Source organism: Microtus oregoni, unplaced genomic scaffold (assembly GCF_018167655.1).
Source record: "Microtus oregoni isolate MIOR12 unplaced genomic scaffold, Mior012 000064F_ref0000363, whole genome shotgun sequence".
NCBI lineage: Eukaryota > Metazoa > Chordata > Mammalia > Rodentia > Cricetidae > Microtus > Microtus oregoni.
The window spans coordinates 5,467,501-5,489,395 of NW_024543874.1; the positions used below are offsets into that span (position 1 = coordinate 5,467,501).

General features: G+C 44.3%; 1 protein-coding gene across 1 annotated transcript in view; it reads left to right on the forward strand.

Moving 5' to 3' along the window:
* Window positions 1-1,517: 1,517 nt before the first annotated feature.
* Galntl5 (polypeptide N-acetylgalactosaminyltransferase like 5) overlaps window positions 1,518-21,895 on the forward strand; it is a 37,808-nt gene continuing 17,430 nt past the window's right edge. Inside the window, exons 1-5 of the mRNA XM_041640565.1 lie at window positions 1,518-1,725; window positions 5,022-5,139; window positions 10,998-11,164; window positions 14,402-14,524; window positions 15,733-15,982. Of these exons, the coding sequence (XP_041496499.1) occupies window positions 1,518-1,725; window positions 5,022-5,139; window positions 10,998-11,164; window positions 14,402-14,524; window positions 15,733-15,982 (866 nt within the window). The remainder of the gene's footprint in view (window positions 1,726-5,021; window positions 5,140-10,997; window positions 11,165-14,401; window positions 14,525-15,732; window positions 15,983-21,895) is intronic.

Here is a 21,895-nt window from a genome sequence, read left to right on the forward strand (position 1 = left end):
CAGACACGTGCATGGAGACCACTGACACTGAAAGGAAGCTCTGACTAGACACATCATAAATGCTCCACATGCACCACCAGCTCTGCTGGTCTGAGTCTCTGCCATGCGTGCTGCAGAGCTTTTCAGGAGCTAGAAGTAAAAATGCAGCAGGCTCTGCATTTTCCTCCTGGCAGGCTGGAGCTGCTGGACACTGCACATCATCTGCTCACAGGTTCCCCAAGCATCTGCTGCATATCAGTCACCATAAGCAGGGACACTAACCATGTTCTGCAAAATACACAATGTTCTGCTTGCTTCTCCCTCTCTCTCTCTCTCTCTCTCTCTCTCTCTCTCTCTCTCTCTCTCTCCCCATGCGAGGTGCACATGCATGTGAGTACACATGTGTGTTGAGGCCTGAAGCCAATGCTGGGAATCCTTCCTTGATTCTTTCCTCCTTTATCCTTTGAGACAGGGTCTCTCACTGAACCTGAAGTTCAGCAATTGTCTAGGCTAGCTGGCCAGAGAGCTCCGGGGCTCTGTCTCTCTGCCCGCCTTAGTACTGGGGTCACAAGCACATACTGCTCTGCTTGGCTTTTTATGTGGGCTCTGGAGATTCAAACTCAGGTCTGATCGTCAGCTTCCCACCCCCTCTGCTCTCTTCTTGCTCGGCACTATGGGTTTAAAATCTGCTTGCTGACAGCTCTGACTGATTTCATCATTGAAAGGACAGCCTCAGCTGGGCAGTGGTGCTGCTTGTCTTTAATCCCAGCACTCAGGAGGTACAGGCAGGCGGATCTCTGTGAGTTCGAGGCCAGCCTGGTCTACAAAGTGAGTTCCAGGACAGACAGGGCTGGAAGGAAAGAAGGAAAGGAAGGAAGGAAGAAAGGGAGGGAGGGAGGGAGGGAGGGAGGGAGAGAGGGAGGGAGGGAGGGAGAGAGGGAGGGAGGGAGAGAGGGAGGGAGGGAGGGAGGGAGGAAGAGAGGGAGGGAAGAGAAAGAAAGAAAAAGAAAGGACAGTCTCACAGCAGTTCTGCCGAGAAAAGCTTCACTTGCATCTGACTGCGAGTGCCAATGGAAACACTCAGGGTCGGTGTTCGTATCGCTGTTAGAACCCAGACCACTGAGTCTATTTATGTCCCCTCAACAGTGGGCCTCGGTGCACATGCCTCAGCTGTCCTCTTCAGCATGTGACATCGCATGCTTTGACATCGCAGTCTCTCCAGGTGGGTTGGGCGGGGTGAGAGATTGATGATGCTCTTTTGTGTTGTTGCTTCCTCTCCTTGCGCTCTCTGCTCAGGGGTAGGGCAAAGACTTTAAATTATGCTGCCTGTTTCATCTGGATGGTGATCCTATGGATATATGTGTGATAGAAAAGAGGTAAACTTCTGTATTCGAAAAGTAGTGAAATGATGGTTTCTAAAGCACTGAAAACGGAACTTAAGCTACATGACAAGTCAAACACCACTGAGTTGTCTCACACAGCTTCTCTCACAATGCTCTCCTCTAGGACAACTGGAATTTAAAAACATGAACTCCACAATGAAGAACATCATAGCTCAGTGTGTCGTCTGTGGATCCCTGGCCATCGGGCTCTGGACAGCTCTGTTAATTGCCTATTTCCACTATGATCAAGAGAATGAACAGCTGAGGAAAACCCAGGAATTCATAAGGGCTAATTCAGTTAGAAAAAATGTGCACCAGCAAAACCATGTCTCAAAGAAAACCCCCAAACAGAATACTTCTAATGGTAAGTCTGATGCAGATGAACCTGGAAAACCAGAATTATACCCAGGAACAAACTGATCTTTTTCTGTTAACTACTTTCAACATATCACAGAGTCAATATTTGGAAGGGTGAAGAATGCCCCCGTTAGGGTAATTTAATTTTTGAGCTATAAAATATTTCATATATCGATATATTATATACACAGAACTCAATAGGGTATATACACATGCATGCGCTAACTCTTAATTTCTCATTTTTATGTAGTTTGCTATATTGGTTTCAGGCAGCTTTCTGTTTTCCACATAAATGAATTTCAAAAGATGCCATAGAAATGTCACCCTTGGTCCTTCCAGCCCCAAAGGCAGCCATTGCCTGAATCTACCAGTGTGGTTCCACAGCCTCTGCATGCTGTTACTTGGCAGTTCTGGTACGGCATAGTAACTGCATTAACACATCTGTAGATATTCTACATCAAGACCCTCTTAAAATTTGCTCTCCCCCAACACTCACTCATAGACAATTTGGGCTTCATGTTTACGCAGGTTACCTGATGTAACAAAATCAGCCCCCAAAGATGAAGAGAACAATAAAGCGATAATTAATGGTTTCCAAGTCAGATCTGTGTCCTGGGCTCTGCACTGCCCTGGAGCACTGCTGACAGCACCGTGGAAGAGTAAGACATAGAATGGCCCCTCTGCAGCATCCCTACCCCACGCTCACACTATACCCTCACCCTTGCTTTCTCTCTCCTTCTGTAACTCCTGTGATACAGTTAGCTCTGTAGCTATGCCATCGGTCCCTGAGAATCTTTTTCTTTCTGTTCATCTCTGTTGTTTATACCACACTAATTCCAAGGGCCTGACCTCAAGTTCCCAGGCTCTGCCTTCTGTGTAGTTTAACTACTACTTAGAGTCACCCTGCCTCTTAGATAACTGTAATCACCATTCCTATAATTTCCTTTTGGTTAGTTCTTGTAATTTCTGTCCCTTAGCTGAGCTGTTCTCCCTCTTCCATCTGCTTCTGATGCTGCGGCGGCGGCTGCTTTAGCATCCTAGCAAGTCTGGGCCAACTGATTCATCTCAGTGTTGGCGTTTGTTGGTTGTCCCTTTTAAATTCCATTTGGGACTTGGTGTGACATTTTCTATTGGATCCTGGACATTAAAAATACTGCGAGACACTGTAGCATGACTTCAAGCAGATCTCCTTCAGGGAGCTATAGTACATGTATAAGCAAAATTGAATAGGAGTGCCTGCCACTCACAAAAGCCAGTGAGCAAAGACAGTCACTGACCCTTAAAACTTTACTTTATTCAGGCACCAGCAATCTGAAAGAGGATTCAGATGCTAAAAGTCTGCCTTCTATTACATCTCCACCGCGCAGATTTCGTAGGTGGGCAGGGACAGAGGCTGTCAATCATTTGGAGCTCAGTCTTGGCATTCTGGAGAAGGTGCTTGAACACATTTTTGAATTTTTTAATTTCTGTTTCTCATTATCACCTCTTTCCTTCTTCCCTCATTCTGTGGATGTCTAGGCTCAAGAAAACAATGGGTATACTTAGTTGTTACCGGTGTCTTGTACTCCTCCAGAAACATTTGGCCTAAGGCATAATTACCTTAGAACCAACAGGCCCTAAAAAGTGTTTATGTGCTAGGCTAGTAATACATCAGTGCTGATCCCTCCCTTCTGCAATATTGAGTATAAGTGTGCCATACAGTATAGGATGTAAGAATGCTTCTACTGGTCCTTTCTGTCCTCTATTAGAAGAACAGGTAAGTATGTGTGTCCGGCCACCCTCCATTCCAGAAGCCCCTCCCTGCCCCATCTGCCTATAGTGCTATGTGCACACCATCTGTGGTAAACAGGTGATAAAAGAATTCAAGTCTCTCTCTTGCCGGGCAATGGTTGCGCACGCCTTTAATCCCAGCACTTGGGAGGCAGAGGCAGGTGGATCTCTGTGAGTTCAAGGCCAGCCTGGTCTACAAGAGCAGTTCCAGGACAGACTCCAAAGCTACAGAGAAACCCTGTCTCGAAAAAACAAAACAAAACAAAAAACAATTCAAGTCTCTTGGTTTCCACTTAAACGGACCACTGACTTTCACAACCTTGTCACTGGGCACAGTGTCAGCTAGTCCTGCCATTCCTCCCTCCTTGTGCCCCATTGACACCAGAGTTAAAAGGTTCAACTGTCCATTAGTCCTCACCGCCACCAGGTTCAAAGAGAAACAGAGTATCAACTATTCCGGTCCTCACTGCTGCTGAATGAAAGTGGACATTTAGCTCCCTACTGGGTCTCCTGAGAGGGGAAGGGAAGAAGAAAGCTACCTGGGGGGCTGGAGATTCACATTCCACTGACAATGCGTCAGGGAGACTCAGCATCACCAGTTTTCAGCCAGAGAGGCCCTGAAGCTCCTCCCCTACGTTCTCCCTACACTACCCTGGAGGGCAAACTGACCAGAGGCAGATTAGGCTCTGCTTGGCCCTGCTGACACCACCAGGTGGGGCAAGATGGATGTTGTTACTTGCTTCCTTAGGGAGAGGGTGAGGTGAAAGGTCTCAGGGCAAGTTTTGAAAGGTTTTTTGTTTTGTTTTGTTTTTGTCACCAGGCTACCCTTTTCCCCAGCTCTGTCTTTGGTTAGGGAATGAGTTTATCTTGGAGGTTGCTGATGATGACTTGTGACTACTTGTGTTTCAGCAGAAGCTTCTATAACCTCTGTGTGGCATTTATGAAGTGTGTGTGTGTGTGTGTGTGTGTGTGTGTGTGTGAGAGAGAGAGAGAGAGAGAGAGAGAGAGAGAGAGAGAGAGAGGGAGGGGAGGGGAGGGGAGGGGAGGGGAGAGGAGAGGAGAGGAGAGGAGAGGAGAGGAGAGGAGAGGAGAGGAGAGGAGAGGAGAGGGAGCGCATTCCCTGGATCACATAATAAATAGGAAAAAGTAAGCAAGTTGAATGCACTGCCCTCTGCTAGGGGTTTGCCGCAGTGCCTTCCCCTCTATAATGGACTTCTAGAACTGTCTATCAAAACAACCCCTCACTTCTTAAGATGCTTTTGTCGGGATATTTAACACAACAGGAAAGTGATTGATGCAGCTCGGATAGGGCTGAGTGTCTTCCATCTAGAACTAATGACAACATTTACTAAGAAGTCTGTTTTGGTTTATGCAAAGCTCTGGGTTTTCACCTTTAACCTCATCTGTGGGTAGCTGAGAGTCCGGAAAATGACTATTTCAGAAAAATTCAGGATATGGTTGCTCTTGTTATTTGTGTCAGTGGGCCAGCAGTAAGCTTTTACTTTTGTGACGCAAACTACCTTTTTCTTGCAGATACGATTGACTTTTCAGCCCCAGAATTTTACAAAGAATTTAAACAATATGGACTTAATGCTGTTATCAGCAGAAGACTGGGCATCAGGAGAGAGGTGCCAGAGTCCAGGCATAAAATGTATGTTCCCCACTAACCACGCTCAATTTTAGCATATAAGAAATCCTGTAGTATAGATTCCTGTTCTTGTGACTTTAAGTCAGACAAGGTCAAGATTCTGATGTCTAATGGTGTGGAGACCACTTTCCCCCTTGGCAGGACATGTTCTAGAGGTTTTGAAGAGTTAAGTAAATCTCTTGAAGGTTTTTACTCAGTCACCAGTGAGGGCTCCTGGCCAAAGCATTAATTCCCAACAGAAAGTGCTTTGGATGTCCGCCTATCTTTTCCTTCCTAGTCCACTTCATTCTCGTGTCTTCTGTTATCTGTGTTTATGTTAACTGTGGTAAAATGAATATAAAATTGCCATGTTAATAATTTTCTAGTGGACAATTCAGCGACATTAAGCGCGGACAGTCATGAGCAACCACAGCACTGCCTGAAGGGAAACTTGCACTCCCCTTTCCCCAGTCCACTTAGAGTCTATGAACTTTACCACCCAGAGACCTCAAAACAGTAAAAGCATACAGAATTTGTCTTTTGGGGTACTGGCTTATTTCATTTAGCACAATGTTCTTGAGGTTCATCTGTTCAGTATCTTGCTTGTTGATGCCTCTTAAATATTATTTAGGTTCTAATCATTTCCTAGAAAAGATTATCAGTTCCCATTAGCTGAAAGAAAAATGTTCAAGCTAAGCAATCATACACTCTCCAGTAATGCCATTCCAGGAAATCGAAAAACGAGCCATATTGCTTCACTGTATGATATGTGTGTAACACAAGCAGTGAAGCCACACCCACTCATGATAGGGCACACTCAACAGATGGAGTGATTGCACGCAATGGCAGAGTGTAGCTGAGTCATGATGAAAGAAAACAAACTTGGGCTGGAGATGTAGTTCAATTGGAGTGTTTGGCATACACAAGGCCCAGGGTTTATTCCCAGCACCACATAAACCAAGAATGGTGGTGATTGCCTGTAATCTCAGTGTTGGGGTGGAGGCAGGAGAGTCAGAAGTTCAAGGTTAACCTCAACTGCACGCCTCTCTTCCCTCCCCCACACACAAAAAGAATAAATTTAAATTTCCTTAAACTATAAGCATGGTATTAATTTAACTTGAAGGACAATCTTTAAATCAAGTTAAGATTTAACTACCACAAAGATCAATATTTTAATTCCAGTAAACTGTGAATTTCTCCCCATGCTACTATGTCCCCCTAAATCTTATCTAAAATAGTGTAACTGCCTTGGTTCCTTTCTTCCAACACATAATCACTCGATAGGAAAAACAAAGTCGAAATACGCCTGCTTAAACAAGACCTGAACAATGGCACGGGGCGTGTACCATGGAGAGAAGAAATTAGAAATTAAAACTGGCTTATCCCTAGGTAAGAACTAAAGGCAACTAACAACTACCAAGAGAGTGAGATTATTAGTCTTACCAAGAGATATGCACCCAAAATGGTTATCCAACCCCAAGTGGTTTTTATATGCATACACACACACACACACACACACACACACACACACACACACATTAAAACACTAAATAGGGGGGCTGGAGAGATGGCTCAGTGGTTAAGAGCATTGCCTGCTCTTCCAAAGGTCCTGAGTTCAATTCCCGGCAACCACATGGTGGCTCACAACCACCTGTAATGAGGTCTGGTGCCCTCTTCTGGCCTGCAGACATACACACAGACAGAATATTGTATACATAACAAATAAATAAATATTAAAAAAAACTAAAATACTAAATAGATTCAGCAGGCTTGGCCATTGTTGGACAAATCACATCTTTTCATTATTTGGAACTTCTAGTTCAGCTTGCCTTGATTTTAAAAAAGATGTATTTACTTTTATTTGTATGGGTGTTTTTGCCTGCATGTATGTATGCTCACCTCTTTTGTGCCTGGTGCTCTCTGGCTCCAGAAGACAACATCAGATTTCCTGGAACTGAAGTTATAGACAGCTGTGAGTGAATGCTGGGAGTCCAGCCAGTGTGCTTAACCACTGAGCCATCTTTCTAGCTTTGTCTTCAATTTTAATCTAAATTTTTAACTGAAAAGTAAAATTTGTACATCTATGGTACAGAGCACTTTTGTATACTGTGAAGAAGCTAAATTAGGCAAATTAGAATGTATAATGTCATATGCTTATCATCTTCACATACTAAAAACACATCAGACCCATTTTCTCAGCGCTGTTTACACGCGCGCGCACACACACACACACACACACACACACACACACATTACATATATATAGTGCTATATAATGGGACTCTGGGACTCCCACCCTGGCTCTTCTGCGTGGCCTCCAACCATTTCCCTCCTCATCCCCGCCCCACCCTGCACTAACCACCTTGCTCTTCTGCATACCCGAGTTGTCAAGTCCCACTAGGAGTTTCAACTAATGGAAATATGTGATTTGTCCAATAACGGCCAAACATCATCTCCAGCAGTACTCTGATGTACCTGTTTAGTGTTTAGCGTATGTATATGCATATATATATGTGCATCTCTCTCTCTCTCTATATATATATATGTATAGATAGATAGATAGATAGATAGATAGATAGATAGATAGATGACTGGCCAGTTGGCGTTGGATAACTATTTGGTGTGCCTATCTCTGGAGAAGACTAATTCTCCCTCCTGTGTGGTTTTCACTCCATCTCTTCTAGGCCTTTTTATTTATTTATTTTGGTTTTTTGAGACAGGGTTTTTCTGGGTCTATCCTTATTGTGATACATCACTGAATTTCCTATCTTTTTTTTTTTAAGTCACAACTTTTTTTTTCTTATTTGTCTCCAAAATCACACATTAATAACACTACAATATAAATGTTACAAAGTTAAAAATTCCCCCTGTGTGTACAAATTTAAACACTTTAAAATTCAATCTCTTAAAAAAAATTCAATCTCTTTATAATTCCACAGTCTCCTTTGAGTCTTACAATTGCTTTTTAAAATATCAGTGTCTTAACTGTGGGCTTTTTATAAAATACAAAAGAATTAGTTAAATATATCTGTGTTGGATTGAAAGAAGTTGGTTCCCAAAGGGAGTAGCACTACTAGGAAGTGTGACCTTTTTGGAGTAGGTATAGTCTTGGAGGAAGTACGTCACTATGGAGGATCTTTGGAGGATCTTATATATATAGACAGATATTGTGCTGAGACTACTACATCTAGCTGGAAATAGAAAGTAGTTTGAAATAGTGGGTGGTATCTGAATTTCCTATCTTAAAAACTGTATCTATTTAATTTGCATGCGTGTTCACATATACATATGCACACAGGACAGGCTGGTGTGGAGGTCAGAGGCTTTCTTCTTTTGACTATGCGGAGCCCAGGGATCAACACAGATCATCATGTCCCTCTACCAATGAACCGTTTCACCGGCCTGTGTTTTTGAGGCTAAATAGCATTCTTCCGCGTGCACACACTTAACTCATTCCTCTTCTGCTGGGCGCTTTGGTGGTTTCATATCTTGACTACTAGGAGCCATGCTGCAGTAGTCTGAGAGGCAGATATCGCTTGTCTAGGCTCGACTTACACCTGACTGGATATCTAAGAGCAGAGTTGTTGGATTATGTTGCCCTCCACAATGTTCTCATTATTTGGATAATGTGAGCTGGAATCTCATCCGTCTCATCATAGTTCTAATTTGCATCTCCCTGATGACTGGCAGCATTGAACAGTTTCATTTTTAATGTTTTCATTTATTTTGCATACCAACCCCAGTCCCTCCTCTACCCCTGTTCCCTCCCCACCTATTGACCACTTGTTTCCTTTTGAAGACGGTCTGCTAGGCTTTTTTTTTTTTTAAACAGTGCCTTGTGTATTCCTGATCCTGAGATCTAACCCAGGGCTAGATGAGCACTCTGCTGTGTTAACAGCCTCAACACCCTGCTAATTGTTGGCTCTAGTAAGCAGTCTGGCTCTCAGTCGCCAGTCAGATGGATGTTGCCAGTAGTTTTGCTGACTCTGGAGGTATCTCTTCACCCTGATGGTAATTTCTGTTGTCACGCAGAAGGATTTCAGTTTGATGTCGGCACATCATTCTGTTGCTGTGCTCTCAGGTCACGTCCATCTGGGTGCAGACAGTGTGCTTGCCATGCTTGCGACCACTCCAGATTTGGCCAGGTTGCCACCTCACACGGTTTCCATTCCTTTGGGCATGGTGCCAGCTTCCACTCAGCAGCTGGACTTTCTGTACCACCACCCACTGGACTAACAATGTTGGTCAGGATAAACACTCTTTCAACCCATGTTTATCCTGCAGGTACACACGCCAAAATTCCTGTTTGGCTCATCTGCCCAGTCCCTACTGCTCTGGAACTGTCTGGAAAATATTGCCCTTTTCACACGGTTGCAGTGGGAATGGTGGTTTCTTTCTTTTGCCCTCACTTCTCTGGCCCCCATTACCTTCAAAGTGGCCTCTGTGCCATTATGAGCCAATGAATTGACAGGAAAAAGAAAGCCCTTCTGATTCATCCTTGGATGCTGGCGTGGTTTTACATACCCTTAATCTTAGCACACAGGACGTCATAGCAGCCTGATCAACATAGCAAGTTCTGGGCCAGCCATGGCTATACGGTTAATTATGCCTAAAAAAACAAAAGCCCAATCACTATTGCAAGAGTGATGGAGATCAGTCCAGATAGCTCTCAGCCTTCTGACCCTGTCATTTCCTTGAGATTTCAGCTGTCTTCCTCTAACTAGGTCTTGGGAGGTATTTGGGTCACCCTTCTATTTTGCTGATGCTAGTTCCAAACAATAAAACACTAGATCTCAACTCCTGTTTTTCACTTGTATGCACACAAAAATAATATGACCTTTTGCTAGTCCACCAATTCCACTACAATTCTTGGTCACATCAGGTGTCACAGTAAAACCCCCAAAGCAAAGCTAAGCACACGTCACAGTGAATTTACTTTGAAGTTATCTTTCCATAAATTTAAACCACCATATTTAGAATAGACGCCAATATTTGGATATAATCTGTATTTAATATTATCTTTAAAATAGACCTAAGATTATCAAAAGGGAAAGTCAAGAAAGAGTAATTATAAAGAGGACAATAATTCCAAAGTGTGAGAAGAGTATAAGAATTTAGTGTGGTCAGCAAGGTGGCATCTGCACACCTGAGATTGAAGCCCACGTGGTGAAGGAGAGGACCGGCTCCTGTAAATTGTACGACCACCTCACTTGCCCACTGTGGCAGGCACACATACCTCCCACCCACCCACACAACAAAATAAGTAAAGGTTAAAAAAATTAAAGAATTTAAGGACAGACAGGAGAAATGGCTCAGAAATCAAGAGAGCTTACTACTTTTCCAGAGGACCAGAGATTGACTCCCAGCCCCCATGTCAGGCAGCTCACATCTGCCTCTAACTCCAGCTCTGGGGTCTTTGACGCCCTCTTCTGGTCTCCACAGGCACTTGCATGTACATGTGTCTGCATACATAGATACAGACATATACACATGCATGAAAATGATTTTTAAAATTTTAAGGACATTTTGTTGTTAATTTTTGTATACTTTTAATGTGCTGTTCTAATGTTCACCAAAGAAAGCCAGAGTGAGGACTGGCATTTGTTTTTTTTTTTTTGTTTGTTTTTTAAATATTTATTTATTTATTATGTGTATAGCATTCCTTCCATGTGTGCCCACAAGCCAGGAGGGGGGCGCCAGGTCTCATTATAGATGGCTGTGAGCCACCATGTGGTTGCTGGGAATTGAACTCAGGACCTCTGGAAGAGCAGTCAGTTCTCTTAACCACTGAGCCATCTCTCCAGCCCTGAGGACTGGCATTTGAAGAAGGCCCCACACTTGAGGTTTTTGGATGACTAATTCTCTCCCCATTTTTCTTGCAGATGTCATCAGAAACACTACCCAGCCTATCTCCCCACCGCCAGCATCATCATATGTTTTTATAATGAGGAATTTAACACCTTGCTCCGAACAGTGTCTAGTGTGATGAACCTCACCCCACACCGTTTCCTTGAGGAAATAATTTTGGTTGATGACATGAGTGAAATTGGTGAGACAAACAGTGACAATCATCTACCTGGAAGGTGGCATTCTTCTCGAGTGATACTTGAGATTTATTTTGTTTTGGGGAAATGGTCACATGTAGCCCAGGCTAGGCCCACCTTGAACTCCTGATCCTCTTGCCTCCGCCTTCAAAGTGCTGCATTCATGAGCGAGCTTGTCCATGCATGGGGGAAACACTTGCATGTTTCACATAGAAGATGTTTCTAGGAGCTGTTGGGGGAGATGCTATACCTGTTGCAGCCACTGTGTGTGGTGAGAAAGACTGACCCAGGGCCTGGCACGATGTCCGTGAGGTCAGCACAGGGGCATTGCCTTGACTTTAGGGATCACTTCAGAAAGAAGTGCCATCTAAATGGGAGAGGCACCGATAGGCTGGGGTTGCCCAAATGGCTAGGAAGAAAAAATGTTTTAGGTGAAAGAAATGGCACTTTAAAGGCCCAAGATGAGACAAATCAGGGTGAGCATGGGATACTTCAGCATTTTAGGAAGTTTACGCATGAGTGCACAGTTGGAAGGACGAGGAAAAAGGCATAAAGCTGGAGTTGTTTAAAAGCGACTACTCATGAAGGGCATTTTTGGAATTTAATCACAAGAACATGGGAAGTTATGGCTATGTAGCTCAGTTGGCGGAGTGTATGCCTGGCAGGTGTAAGGCCTGGGATTCAATCTGTGACGCTTAATCTGGGTGTGGTGGTGGAAGTGGGAGTAGAGGATCAGGTCAAGGTTATCCCTGGCTACAAAGCAAGTTCAAAGCCAATCTGAACATTTTAAACAGCTACCTTGTTCAAAAATATGAATAGATGGATGAATATGAAGAGCAAGTCAGGGCTTAACATAGGGAGATGACCTAGGAAAGAACTCGAGCCAACTACAAGTAAGCAATGATTGCTCTATGCTTGCTTCTTACGATAGGATGAAGACATTAGAACAAAAGTCTAGCTACCCCTGCTTAGGCTTTGAAATTGGTTGTCTGTTTACAACTAATTATTAACCTTAGGCAAGCCAGGAGTGCCCGAATAATCATGTCAATATTGGGTAGGTTTCAGACCTGCAAAGTCACCCAACCCTCTGGAAGCTAGTCTATGATGAACTTAAAAGGGAAAAGGTATGGGTTTATTTATTTGTTTGTTTGTTTTTGAGTTTTTTTGTTTATGTTTTGTTTTGTTGTTGGATTTTGGTTTTTCGAGACAGGGTTTTTCTTTCTTTTTTTTTTTTTTTTACAATTTTTTTTTGGTTTTTCGAGACAGGGTTTCTCTGTAGCTTTTTGGTGCCTGTCCTGGAACTAGCTCTTGTAGACCAGGCTGGCCTCGAACTCCCAGAGATCCGCCTGCCTCTGCCTCCGGAGTGCTGGAATTAAAGGCGTGCGCCACCACCGCCCGGGTTATTTTTTTTTTTTTGTGGGGACAGGGTTTTTCTGTAGCTTTGAGTCTAGGCTAGCCTTGTAGAACTAGCTCTTGTAGATTAGACTGGCCTTGAACTCACAGAGATCTACCAGCCTCTGCCTGGTATTAAAGGTGTGGGCCTTGACAGCCCTGCAGGAAAAAGGTATGTTGAGAAGAAAAGATATTCCAGGAGAGCCGCCCTGTGGGAGTGACTGGAGGTTGCTCTGGGTGTGACCCAAGCTAATGTTACTATGGAAGTTATATGATTTGGCCAGGAACTTATCACATGACATTTCCATCGGAGTCATTACTAGCTGAGTCTCTTCCCCCAAACTACCTTATCCGCTCGGTAGAGCTGAGATGTCTACAGCTTGCTGCTCAGAAAATCTCAGTAAAGCTGGGTGCAGTGTGCAGATGTACCTGCTGGCCAGAGTTGTGCTTTCTTACTCAGAAGTTCACAAATCCCACACTGGGCGTGCAGCTCCAGGAGTGACCGTGTCTGCCAGCCTTCCAGCACAACACCGAGTCTAGGGACACATTGGTCTCTTGTCAGCTTGACAAAGTGGCTTGAGCAACAAACACTGATCTGAGACCAGGGTGCCAACAAGACCAGGTTGGTAACAGCATTCTTTTGGCTCTTTTACATTGATGCTCTTTCGCTCCATCCTCTTTGGATCAAGTGAGGTCTTGGGCCTCTTCCTATAAACCCCATTCATGGGGACTCCATCCTCATGATCTAATACTTCCCAAGTCCCTTTGGTGAACAGTCCATGATCTCTACTGACCTGCTCACATACACATCTTGCATTTTAGTCCCCTTCAAAGGAGACCAAGAGGGTCACTAGTGGTGGTCGAGCCCCCAAGTATGCTGCCAGACCAGTCATCTCTACTATTCCTTGACATTAGCCTCAAACACAGGACACAGAGTGTTGTTGTGTTCCTATGGAACTCAGGATCAAAATATTCCTTACTTTAATTCAGAACGACTTTATCATGAATTATATAACAAATTTTGAACTGAAACCTGTCTTTCCTTGACATGCCCACAAGACAGTGCCAATGGACTTTCTTATCTAGAAGGAATGGATGTAGGTGGCTCTTGAACTCGCTTGGTTTGATGATTCACCTTCAAGTCACACAAAATTAGAAGCAAAATTAATCACAGTACAACTTATGTAATGTAGTAAAATCAGGTTATACCAAAAGCCTTATAACCTACACGTTTTTCTACTAAATTTTAATAATGATATAGTAATTTTATTTTATTTATTCTGGTTTTTTGAGACATGGTTTCTCTGTGTAGATTTAGAGTCTGTCCTGAAACTTACTCTGTAGACCAGGCCAGCCTCAAACTCATGGAAATCTGCCTGCCTCTGCCTCCCAGTGCTGGGATTAAGGTGTGCACCACCACCGCCCAGCTTAGTAAATTTTAATAATGATGTGGGGAAGCAGAGATCACTAGAAGCACAAAAATCATACAGTTTGATTATGAACCATTTTTCTTGTGGATTGGAGGCTAAACAGGGCCACATTAAAATCTGTGCAATAGTAGATTTTTAGAAATTGGTCATGCCGGGCGGTGGTGGCGCACACCTTTAATCCCAGCACTTGGGAGGCAGAGGCAGGTGGATCTCTGTGAGCTCCAGGCTAGCCTGATCTATAGAGCAAGTTTCAGGACAGGCTCCAAAGCTACGGAGAAACATTGTCTCAAAAAAAAATTAAAAGAAAGAAAGAAAGAAGATGGGAGGAAAGGAAGGAAGGAAGAAATTGGTCATAATGACAATGTTTGAATTTCTATAGTTGCAGTCTATAAATTGTCAAGTATCAAATATTTTTTCCAGATGATTTGAAAGAAAAATTGGACTATCAGCTTGAACTTTTTCGCGGAAAGATTAAATTAGTAAGAAACAAAAAGAGAGAGGGTCTCATTAGATCAAGGATGATCGGTGCCTCCCGTGCTTCAGGTATGAACATTCTTCCAGGCCATGAGCCAGAATGTTAATTACTTTTCTTGTGCTGTCACCAAGTAGGGAAGGGTTCATGTGGCTCACAGTCTGAGGGGTACACAGCCTGTCTTTGCAAGGAAGACATGGTAGACTTCATCTGATCCCAGGACCTGAAGCCATATAAAGCAAAGCGTAGGATAATAGGAATGGCTGCTTAGGAAGGGCAAACTCTTGTACCTCTCTGCCCCCCATTACAGGTGTGAACTAGAGTCCAGACCGCACCTGCTGAGATTTCCAGAGGCGAAAATTAGGCATCGTTTCTCAGGTGCCATCACGGTTGTTTGTTTGAGGCAGGCTCTCTCATTGACCTGGAATTCATAAAGCAGGCGGGCTGCCTGGCTGGCCTACCTTAGGGTAGACACTTGCTTCCAACTCCGAAGTGCCAGGATTGTAAAGAAAGGTCACCAGTCCCAGATAGTTTTGCTTTTTTTCTTTAATGTAGGTTATAGAGATTGATCTTAGACTCTCAGGTTTGTAGGGCAAGCACTTCAATAACTGAGCCACCTCTCCAGTCCCCTGAGAAGATCTTCGAAAAGGAAAGCTCTTCTCAGATGTGTATGCTCCACTAGAGTTTTCTCCAACTGTCCTCTAACCTCCTAAGAACACTTACAGCACACGCGGTCTCACCTTTTTGGGCACAATAAAACATGTATTTCTCATTTCCCTCAGTGCAACTGAGGAACCAAGCACATAGACAGTCAATGAATACTCATTGCATCCAGCTTGCTTTAGACTGGACATATTTCCTCTAGGGGGCATGCTGGCTAGTTGTACGTCACCTTGACAGAAGCATGAGTCATCAGAGAGGAGGGAGCCTCACTTGAGAAAATGCCTCTGTGAGGGCATTAGGCAAGCCCGTAGAGCATTTTCTTAATTTCTTATTTGTGAATGGCGTGACCTCTGAGTGGTGGTCATGGATTCTGTAAGAGAGCAGGCTGAGCAAACCATGAGAAACAAGCCAGTAAGCAGCACCTCTGCATCCAGGTCCCTGTCCTGCTTGAGTTCCTTCCCTGACTTCCTTCAATGACGAACTATGATATGGAAGTGGAAGTAAAAGCCAAATAAACCCTTTCCTTCCCAAGTTGCTTTTAGTCGTGGCATTTCATCAAAGCAACAGAAAACCCACTAAGTCGAGGACCAATGTTAGTCTGCTCTCGCCTTCACAGGAGACATCCTGGTGTTCTTGGATAGCCACTGTGAGGTGAATACAGTCTGGCTGGAGCCCTTGCTGCATGCTATTGCTAAGGACCACAAAATGGTGGTGTGCCCTGTGATTGATGTCATCGATGACATGACACTGGATTATAGAGCGGCACCTATTGTAAGGGGAGCTTTTGACTGGAACCTGAATTTTAGATGGGACAACGTTTTCTCGTATGAGCTGGACGGCCCAGAAGGACCAAGCAAACCCATCCGGTGAGATTCTTCTTGTTTGGGAGACTGTAGTAAAATCAATGCTTTATTTTGCCACCCTTTTCTTCCTTCCTTTCTTTCTCTTTCTTTCTTCTTCCTCTTCTTCCTCTTTCCTCTCTTCTTTCTCTCTCCTTTCCTTTCTTTCCTTCCTTTCTCCCCTCCCTCCTTCTATCCCTCCCTCTTTCTTTCTTCCTTTATCTCCTTTCTTTCTCTCTCTCTCTTTTTTTTAAAAAGATTTTGTTTATTTATTATGTATACAGTATTCTCAGTATTCTGTCTGAATGTATGCCTACAGGCCAGAAGAGGGCACCAGATCTCATTACAGATGGTTGTGAACCACCATGTGGTTGCTGGGAATTGAACCCAGGACCTTTGGAAGAGCAGGCAGTGCTCTTAACCACTGAGCCATCTCTCCAGCCCTCTTTCTCTTTCTTTCTTTCTTTCTTTCTTTCTTTCTTTCTTTCCTTCTGGGTCTCTATATGTAGACCTGACTGTCTTGCTGTCCTGGAACTCTCTAGATCAGGTTGGCTGCAAATTCACAGAGATCTGCTTGCCTATGAGCCCTGAGTAATGGGATTAAAGGTGTGTGCCACTATGCCCAGCTTGCCACGTGTTTCTTAAAGTATTAAGTTTGTTTCAGCTGACGCTGTACTTTATGCCACACCACATTCAGAAAGATACCATGGGACTGGAGAGATGGCTCAGTGGTTAAGAGCATTGCCTGCTCTTCCAAAGGTCCTGAGTTCAATTCCCGGCAACCACATGGTGGCTCACAACCATCTGTAATGAGGTCTGCTGCCCTCTTCTGGCCTGCAGACATACACACAGAATTGTATACATAACAAATAAATAAATATTAAAAAAAAAAGAAAGATACCATGGCTGTTGAATGTTGTCCTGATTTTTTTTTTTTTTGTGTGTGTGTGTGTGTGTGTGCATGAAATGTGCTCATAAGTCTATGTGCAGGTGGAGGTCAATCTCGGGTGTTGTTCCTAGGAGCTGTCTACCTTGGTTTTTGAGACAGTCTCTCATCTTACTGACCTGGAACTCACCAAGTATGCTAAGGATTGCTAGCCAACAGGCCCTTGGGATCTGCCTGTTTCCATACCCTAAACACTAAAATTCCAAGTGCACGCCACCATGCCCAGTTTTTTTTTTTAGATGGGTTCTGGGGATCATGATTGCAAAACAGTCACTTCACAGCATGAGTCATCTCCCTCCCCCAATTATCTTTTTTCAGTTGCAGGAGGGAGTTGTCTGTGACTGTGGAGCAAACTGCCATGGTTAGGAAGTATGCATACCTTTGCCAAATTCACACAGAAAATCTTTACCCCAGTGTTTCCAGGTGCAACTTGACAGACTGAGAGAAACATGATTCTCCTAGCTCATTTGTCTTGGAAAATATATTAATGTGAACATAAGGTGATTACATCTGGCACATCTGGAGGGCCTTCCTGATGGCTAGGGCTACATTCCCTGGAAACTTGATGTGAAACTTCTCTCATTGCTAACCCCATTTGCTCCCCAGGCCAAGTAGCTGCCATTTCCTAACCCTGTAGTAGAACTGTGCAGAGGGAATCATGTTCACACTTCCTTACTTGTAAGTTTTAGGGGACAACACTAGCAGGGTGACAAGAATCAAATGCCTATAAAGTTACCCACTTCACGTGGACTGCCATCTCCTGGCCTCTTCTGGCATTACTGGACATGACACCATGTCTAGGAACACATCCCAGAAGCTCGCTGGGCCCTGTTCTGCTTCTCAGACACCATCCCTGCAGACTTCTGCGCTCTCCCATCCCCCTCCTCATTGTCTCTGCTCTAACTGACACCCCAGAGGCTACATCCATGACTCTACAGCCAGACATCTGCTGGTCTTTGGCACCAAGCCATTCCCACCCCATTTTTATTGGGTTATGTGGGGGAGGATTGTATCTAATTTCTTGAGTTCTTTACAGATTTTGGATATTTGGCCTCTATTGATATGGAATTGGCAAAAAATCTTTTCCCATTCTGTAGGCTGCCTCTTTGATTGATTGTGCCTTTTGCCTTTCAGAAACTTTTCTGTTCCATGAGGGCCCATTTATTACTTATTGATCTTAGTGCGGGCACTATAACTTTACTTTCTTTGACGCAACTTCCTGTCACTGCCTGGTCTTTCTCTTTCGTGTTACAGGCAATGGAAAGAGTTGCATATTTAATTTTAACTTCAGTGTTTTAAACTGATGTCAGTAAGAATTTGTCACCTCTAAGACCTGTGACCGTTATCCCAATGTCCAGTTCACCGTTTCCCTGCTGTGTGTCTCACCATCCCCTGCCCCCTCCCACCTTGATGTGTCACCTGCCCATCCTCTCTGCTGAGCACCCCTCTGCTCTGCAAGCTGCTTTCACCTTGAAGTGCCCAGGGCCTAACCCTTGCTCCTCACTCTACTTCTGCCTGGCCCCAGACTGATTCTTAACCCATCCTAAGCTGATGATTCCTGATAATACCGACTTTGAACTTAAGGTCCTGGAACTTGAAGTCAGTGCTAGGCTTGCTAGGACTGGAAGCCACCTGTCATCGGTGTCCATCTCTGACTCTAGCCCAATGTGCAGACCCTTTGTGTCATTCATATGCACGAGAGTCCTCACTTTTCCAGATGTTCACACTTTACACACCTTTTACAACTGCTTTTTAAATACTTTTACTCGTGAGGGCAGCAAGCTGACTCAGCAGGAAAAGACACTTTCCAACAAGTCTGACAAGCCAAGTTTGGTTTCTGGGATCTATATAGTGAAAGAAGAACTGATTCCTACGAGCTGTCCTCTGGCTCCACACACACGTGCCGTGGCACACAGCTACCCCACACATATTGGTTTGCATCTGTACAACTGTAAAAACTCCTTTCTCCGTTACACTAAGTATATATACAGAAATTAAATTTATTAGTGTCAAAAATACTCACGATAAACTTAACAAGATCTAGATTCCCCAATAGGGTATGCCTACAAAGGAGTTTCCTGATTGGTGTGGACTGCATTGTGACCAATGCTTAACACAGTTCCAGCATTTCCACACTGCAGACCACACTTCTCCAGCGCCTTTTTACTCTCACTTATAGTGATTCTCAAAATTAATGCCTTTTTCTTTGGGAAATTTTTTGTGGGTTTTGATAAAAGGATAAAAATGTGTACAATGGTAGTCTCTCTAAACAAAGTAATTCTTTGGGGAAAAAATCCCCACCACCTTGGAATCAGGAATTCCAACGTGTTGTCCTAATCACACCAAGAACAGGAATGTTAGAGATTTACTAGACACACCTGACCCCAAGGATGAAATGTCTACAGTTCAGATCCAGAGCCTGAGGCCATTAAAGGTAAGAGTTCAGCTAATAAATACAGAGAAATCAGAATGGTGCAGTATAATGGGAAAAGAATAAGACATCAGGACGTCATGAGGGGGACAGGCCCATATAGTAAGTCTAAGAAAGTGTACTATAGCGTCTGCTCCAGAAGAAGTCTTCCCGCCCCCCAGAGTCAGGCATCTGGATAAGGGTCTCCATTCCCGGCTCGAGGAAAGTCCTTGTGTGATAAAGCAGCCATTCTTATCTCTAGCAAGAGGAACTTGTGACCCTTCCGTTGGCCTTGGCCAGGTCAAAGTTAGATTCCTCAACCCCTGATCTCAAGCCACACCCCCCACTCCCCACCCCTCCCCACCCCCGGCTCAGGTGTCCCTGTCTCGAGTTTTTAATTCTAAATGCAACTATACAGTATAAAAGGTGTAATCTGGGGCTGGAGAGATGGCTCAGAGGTTAAGAGCATTGTCTGTTCTTCCAAAGGTCCTGAGTTCAATTCCCAGCAACCACATGGTGGCTCACAACCATCTGTAATGAGGTCTGGTGCCCTCTTCTGGCCTGCAGGCATACACACAGACAGAATATTGTATACATAATAAATAAATATTCTTAAAAAGAGGTGTAATCTGTTCTCAATAAAAGACTGCTGGCAGCACCCCGATTCACCCTTAGTTCCTGTCCATCTCCTCCTCCTTCCTCTGCTGACTCCACACATCCTCTTCCCCCAAGTGTGATTGGATCCATCGCAAGGGCTGGGGGCCTGGACTGAATAAAATAGAGAGCTAGCTGAGCACCAGCATCTTCTTCTACTTATTACGGGTGCAAGGTGACCAAAGCCCCACGCTCCTGACACCATGACTTCTCCACCCTGGACCTTGAGCCGAAACAAACCTTCCTAAGTGGCTCTGGCCAGGTATCTTGTCACAGCAACAAGAAAGACCTCTAGGCTCACCTGCCCAATTGCACCTGCTGCCTGTTTGGCCTTCCACTGAGATGCTGCATGCATACCTCACCTTGGCCTGGATCGTAAGCTTCCTATGAAACCAAGAGTACTCATGTCTGAGGACAGAACTCCATCTGCCATGTAGAAAACCTCTAGTATCAGCCTAGACTCCTGCTATCTTCCCATATTCTTGTCCTATTTATTAGCAAATCTGTTAGGTCCATCTTCAAGCTAAACCAGTAACTGGAGATCTTGTTTCTTGTCGTCATTATTACTCTCTTGGCCAGGATACAATCCCGACTCATCATTTCACTCCAGGATTACTGTGAAGCCCTTAGGAGGCAGAGGTAGACAGATCTCCATGCGTTCCAGGCCAGCCTAGGCCAGTGAGGTCGTCTTAAAAAAAGAAAAAGAAAAAAAAAGAGTGGCAAAAGGGAACCAAGTAGTGTGTGCTCTGTGCTGACTGTGGATACAATGTGACCAGGTGTGTGTTCTCTGTGCTGACTGTGGATACAATGTGACCAGGTGTGTGTTCTCTGTGCTGACTGTGGATACAATGTGACCAGGTGTGTGTGCTCTGTGCAGATTGTGGATATAATGTGACCAGGTGTGTGCTCTGTGCAGACTGTAGATACAATGTGACCAGGTGTATGTGCTCTGTGCAGACTGTAGATACAATGTGACCAGGTGTATGTGCTCTGTGCAGACTGTAGATACAATGTGACCAGGTGTATGTGCTCTGCGCAGACTGTAGATACAATGTGACCAGGTGTATGTGCTCTGTGCAGACTGTAGATACAATGTGACCAGGTGTATGTGCTCTGTGCTGACTGTGGATACAATGTGACCAGGTGTGTGTTCTCTGTGCTGACTGTGGATACAATGTGACCAGGTGTGTGTGCTCTGTGCTGACTGTGGATACAATGTGACCAGGTGTATGTGCTCTGTGCAGACTGTAGATACAATGTGACTAGCTCCTTCAGGCTCATGCTGCCTTGACCTCCCCACCACAATGGACTATAGCCTTCAAGGTGAACCCCTTCTCCCTGCAGGGAGTAAGCAAAAAGTGCAAGTCCTGAGTGAGTGTGTATTGCTAATATGGGAAAATGCTGGAGACCTGCTTCGGCGGGGTAGGGATGGGGTGGGGATTTCAGCTCCCAAAGAGAATGTGTGGAGTCAGCATGGGGTGGGGGCAGACAAGAGCTGAGGGTGAATTGAAGTAACTGGCAGCAGCCCTTTAAATGAAAAAAAGACTGCATCTTTCCTACTGTGGAGTTGCATTTAGGATTAAAACTGGAAAAAAGGGGCATGTGAGCTGGGGTGTGACTTGAGATCAGAAGTTGAGGAATCTAGCATTCATCTTGACACTAGGCAGTAGTCTTACCTTAATAGAAGGGTCACAAGTTCCTCTTGCTAGAGATAAGATTGACTGCTTTTTCAAGCAGGAACTTTCTTCAAGCCCCCAGGGAATGGAGACCCTTATCCAGATGCCTGACTCTGGAAAAAGGACTTTCTCTGGAGCAGACACTATAGTACACTTTTTTAGTCTTTACTATTTGGGCCTGTTTCCCTCAATAATGCTCTTAAAAGGGAAGTCCTGATGTCTTATTTTTTTTCCCTTTATACTGTACAATTCTG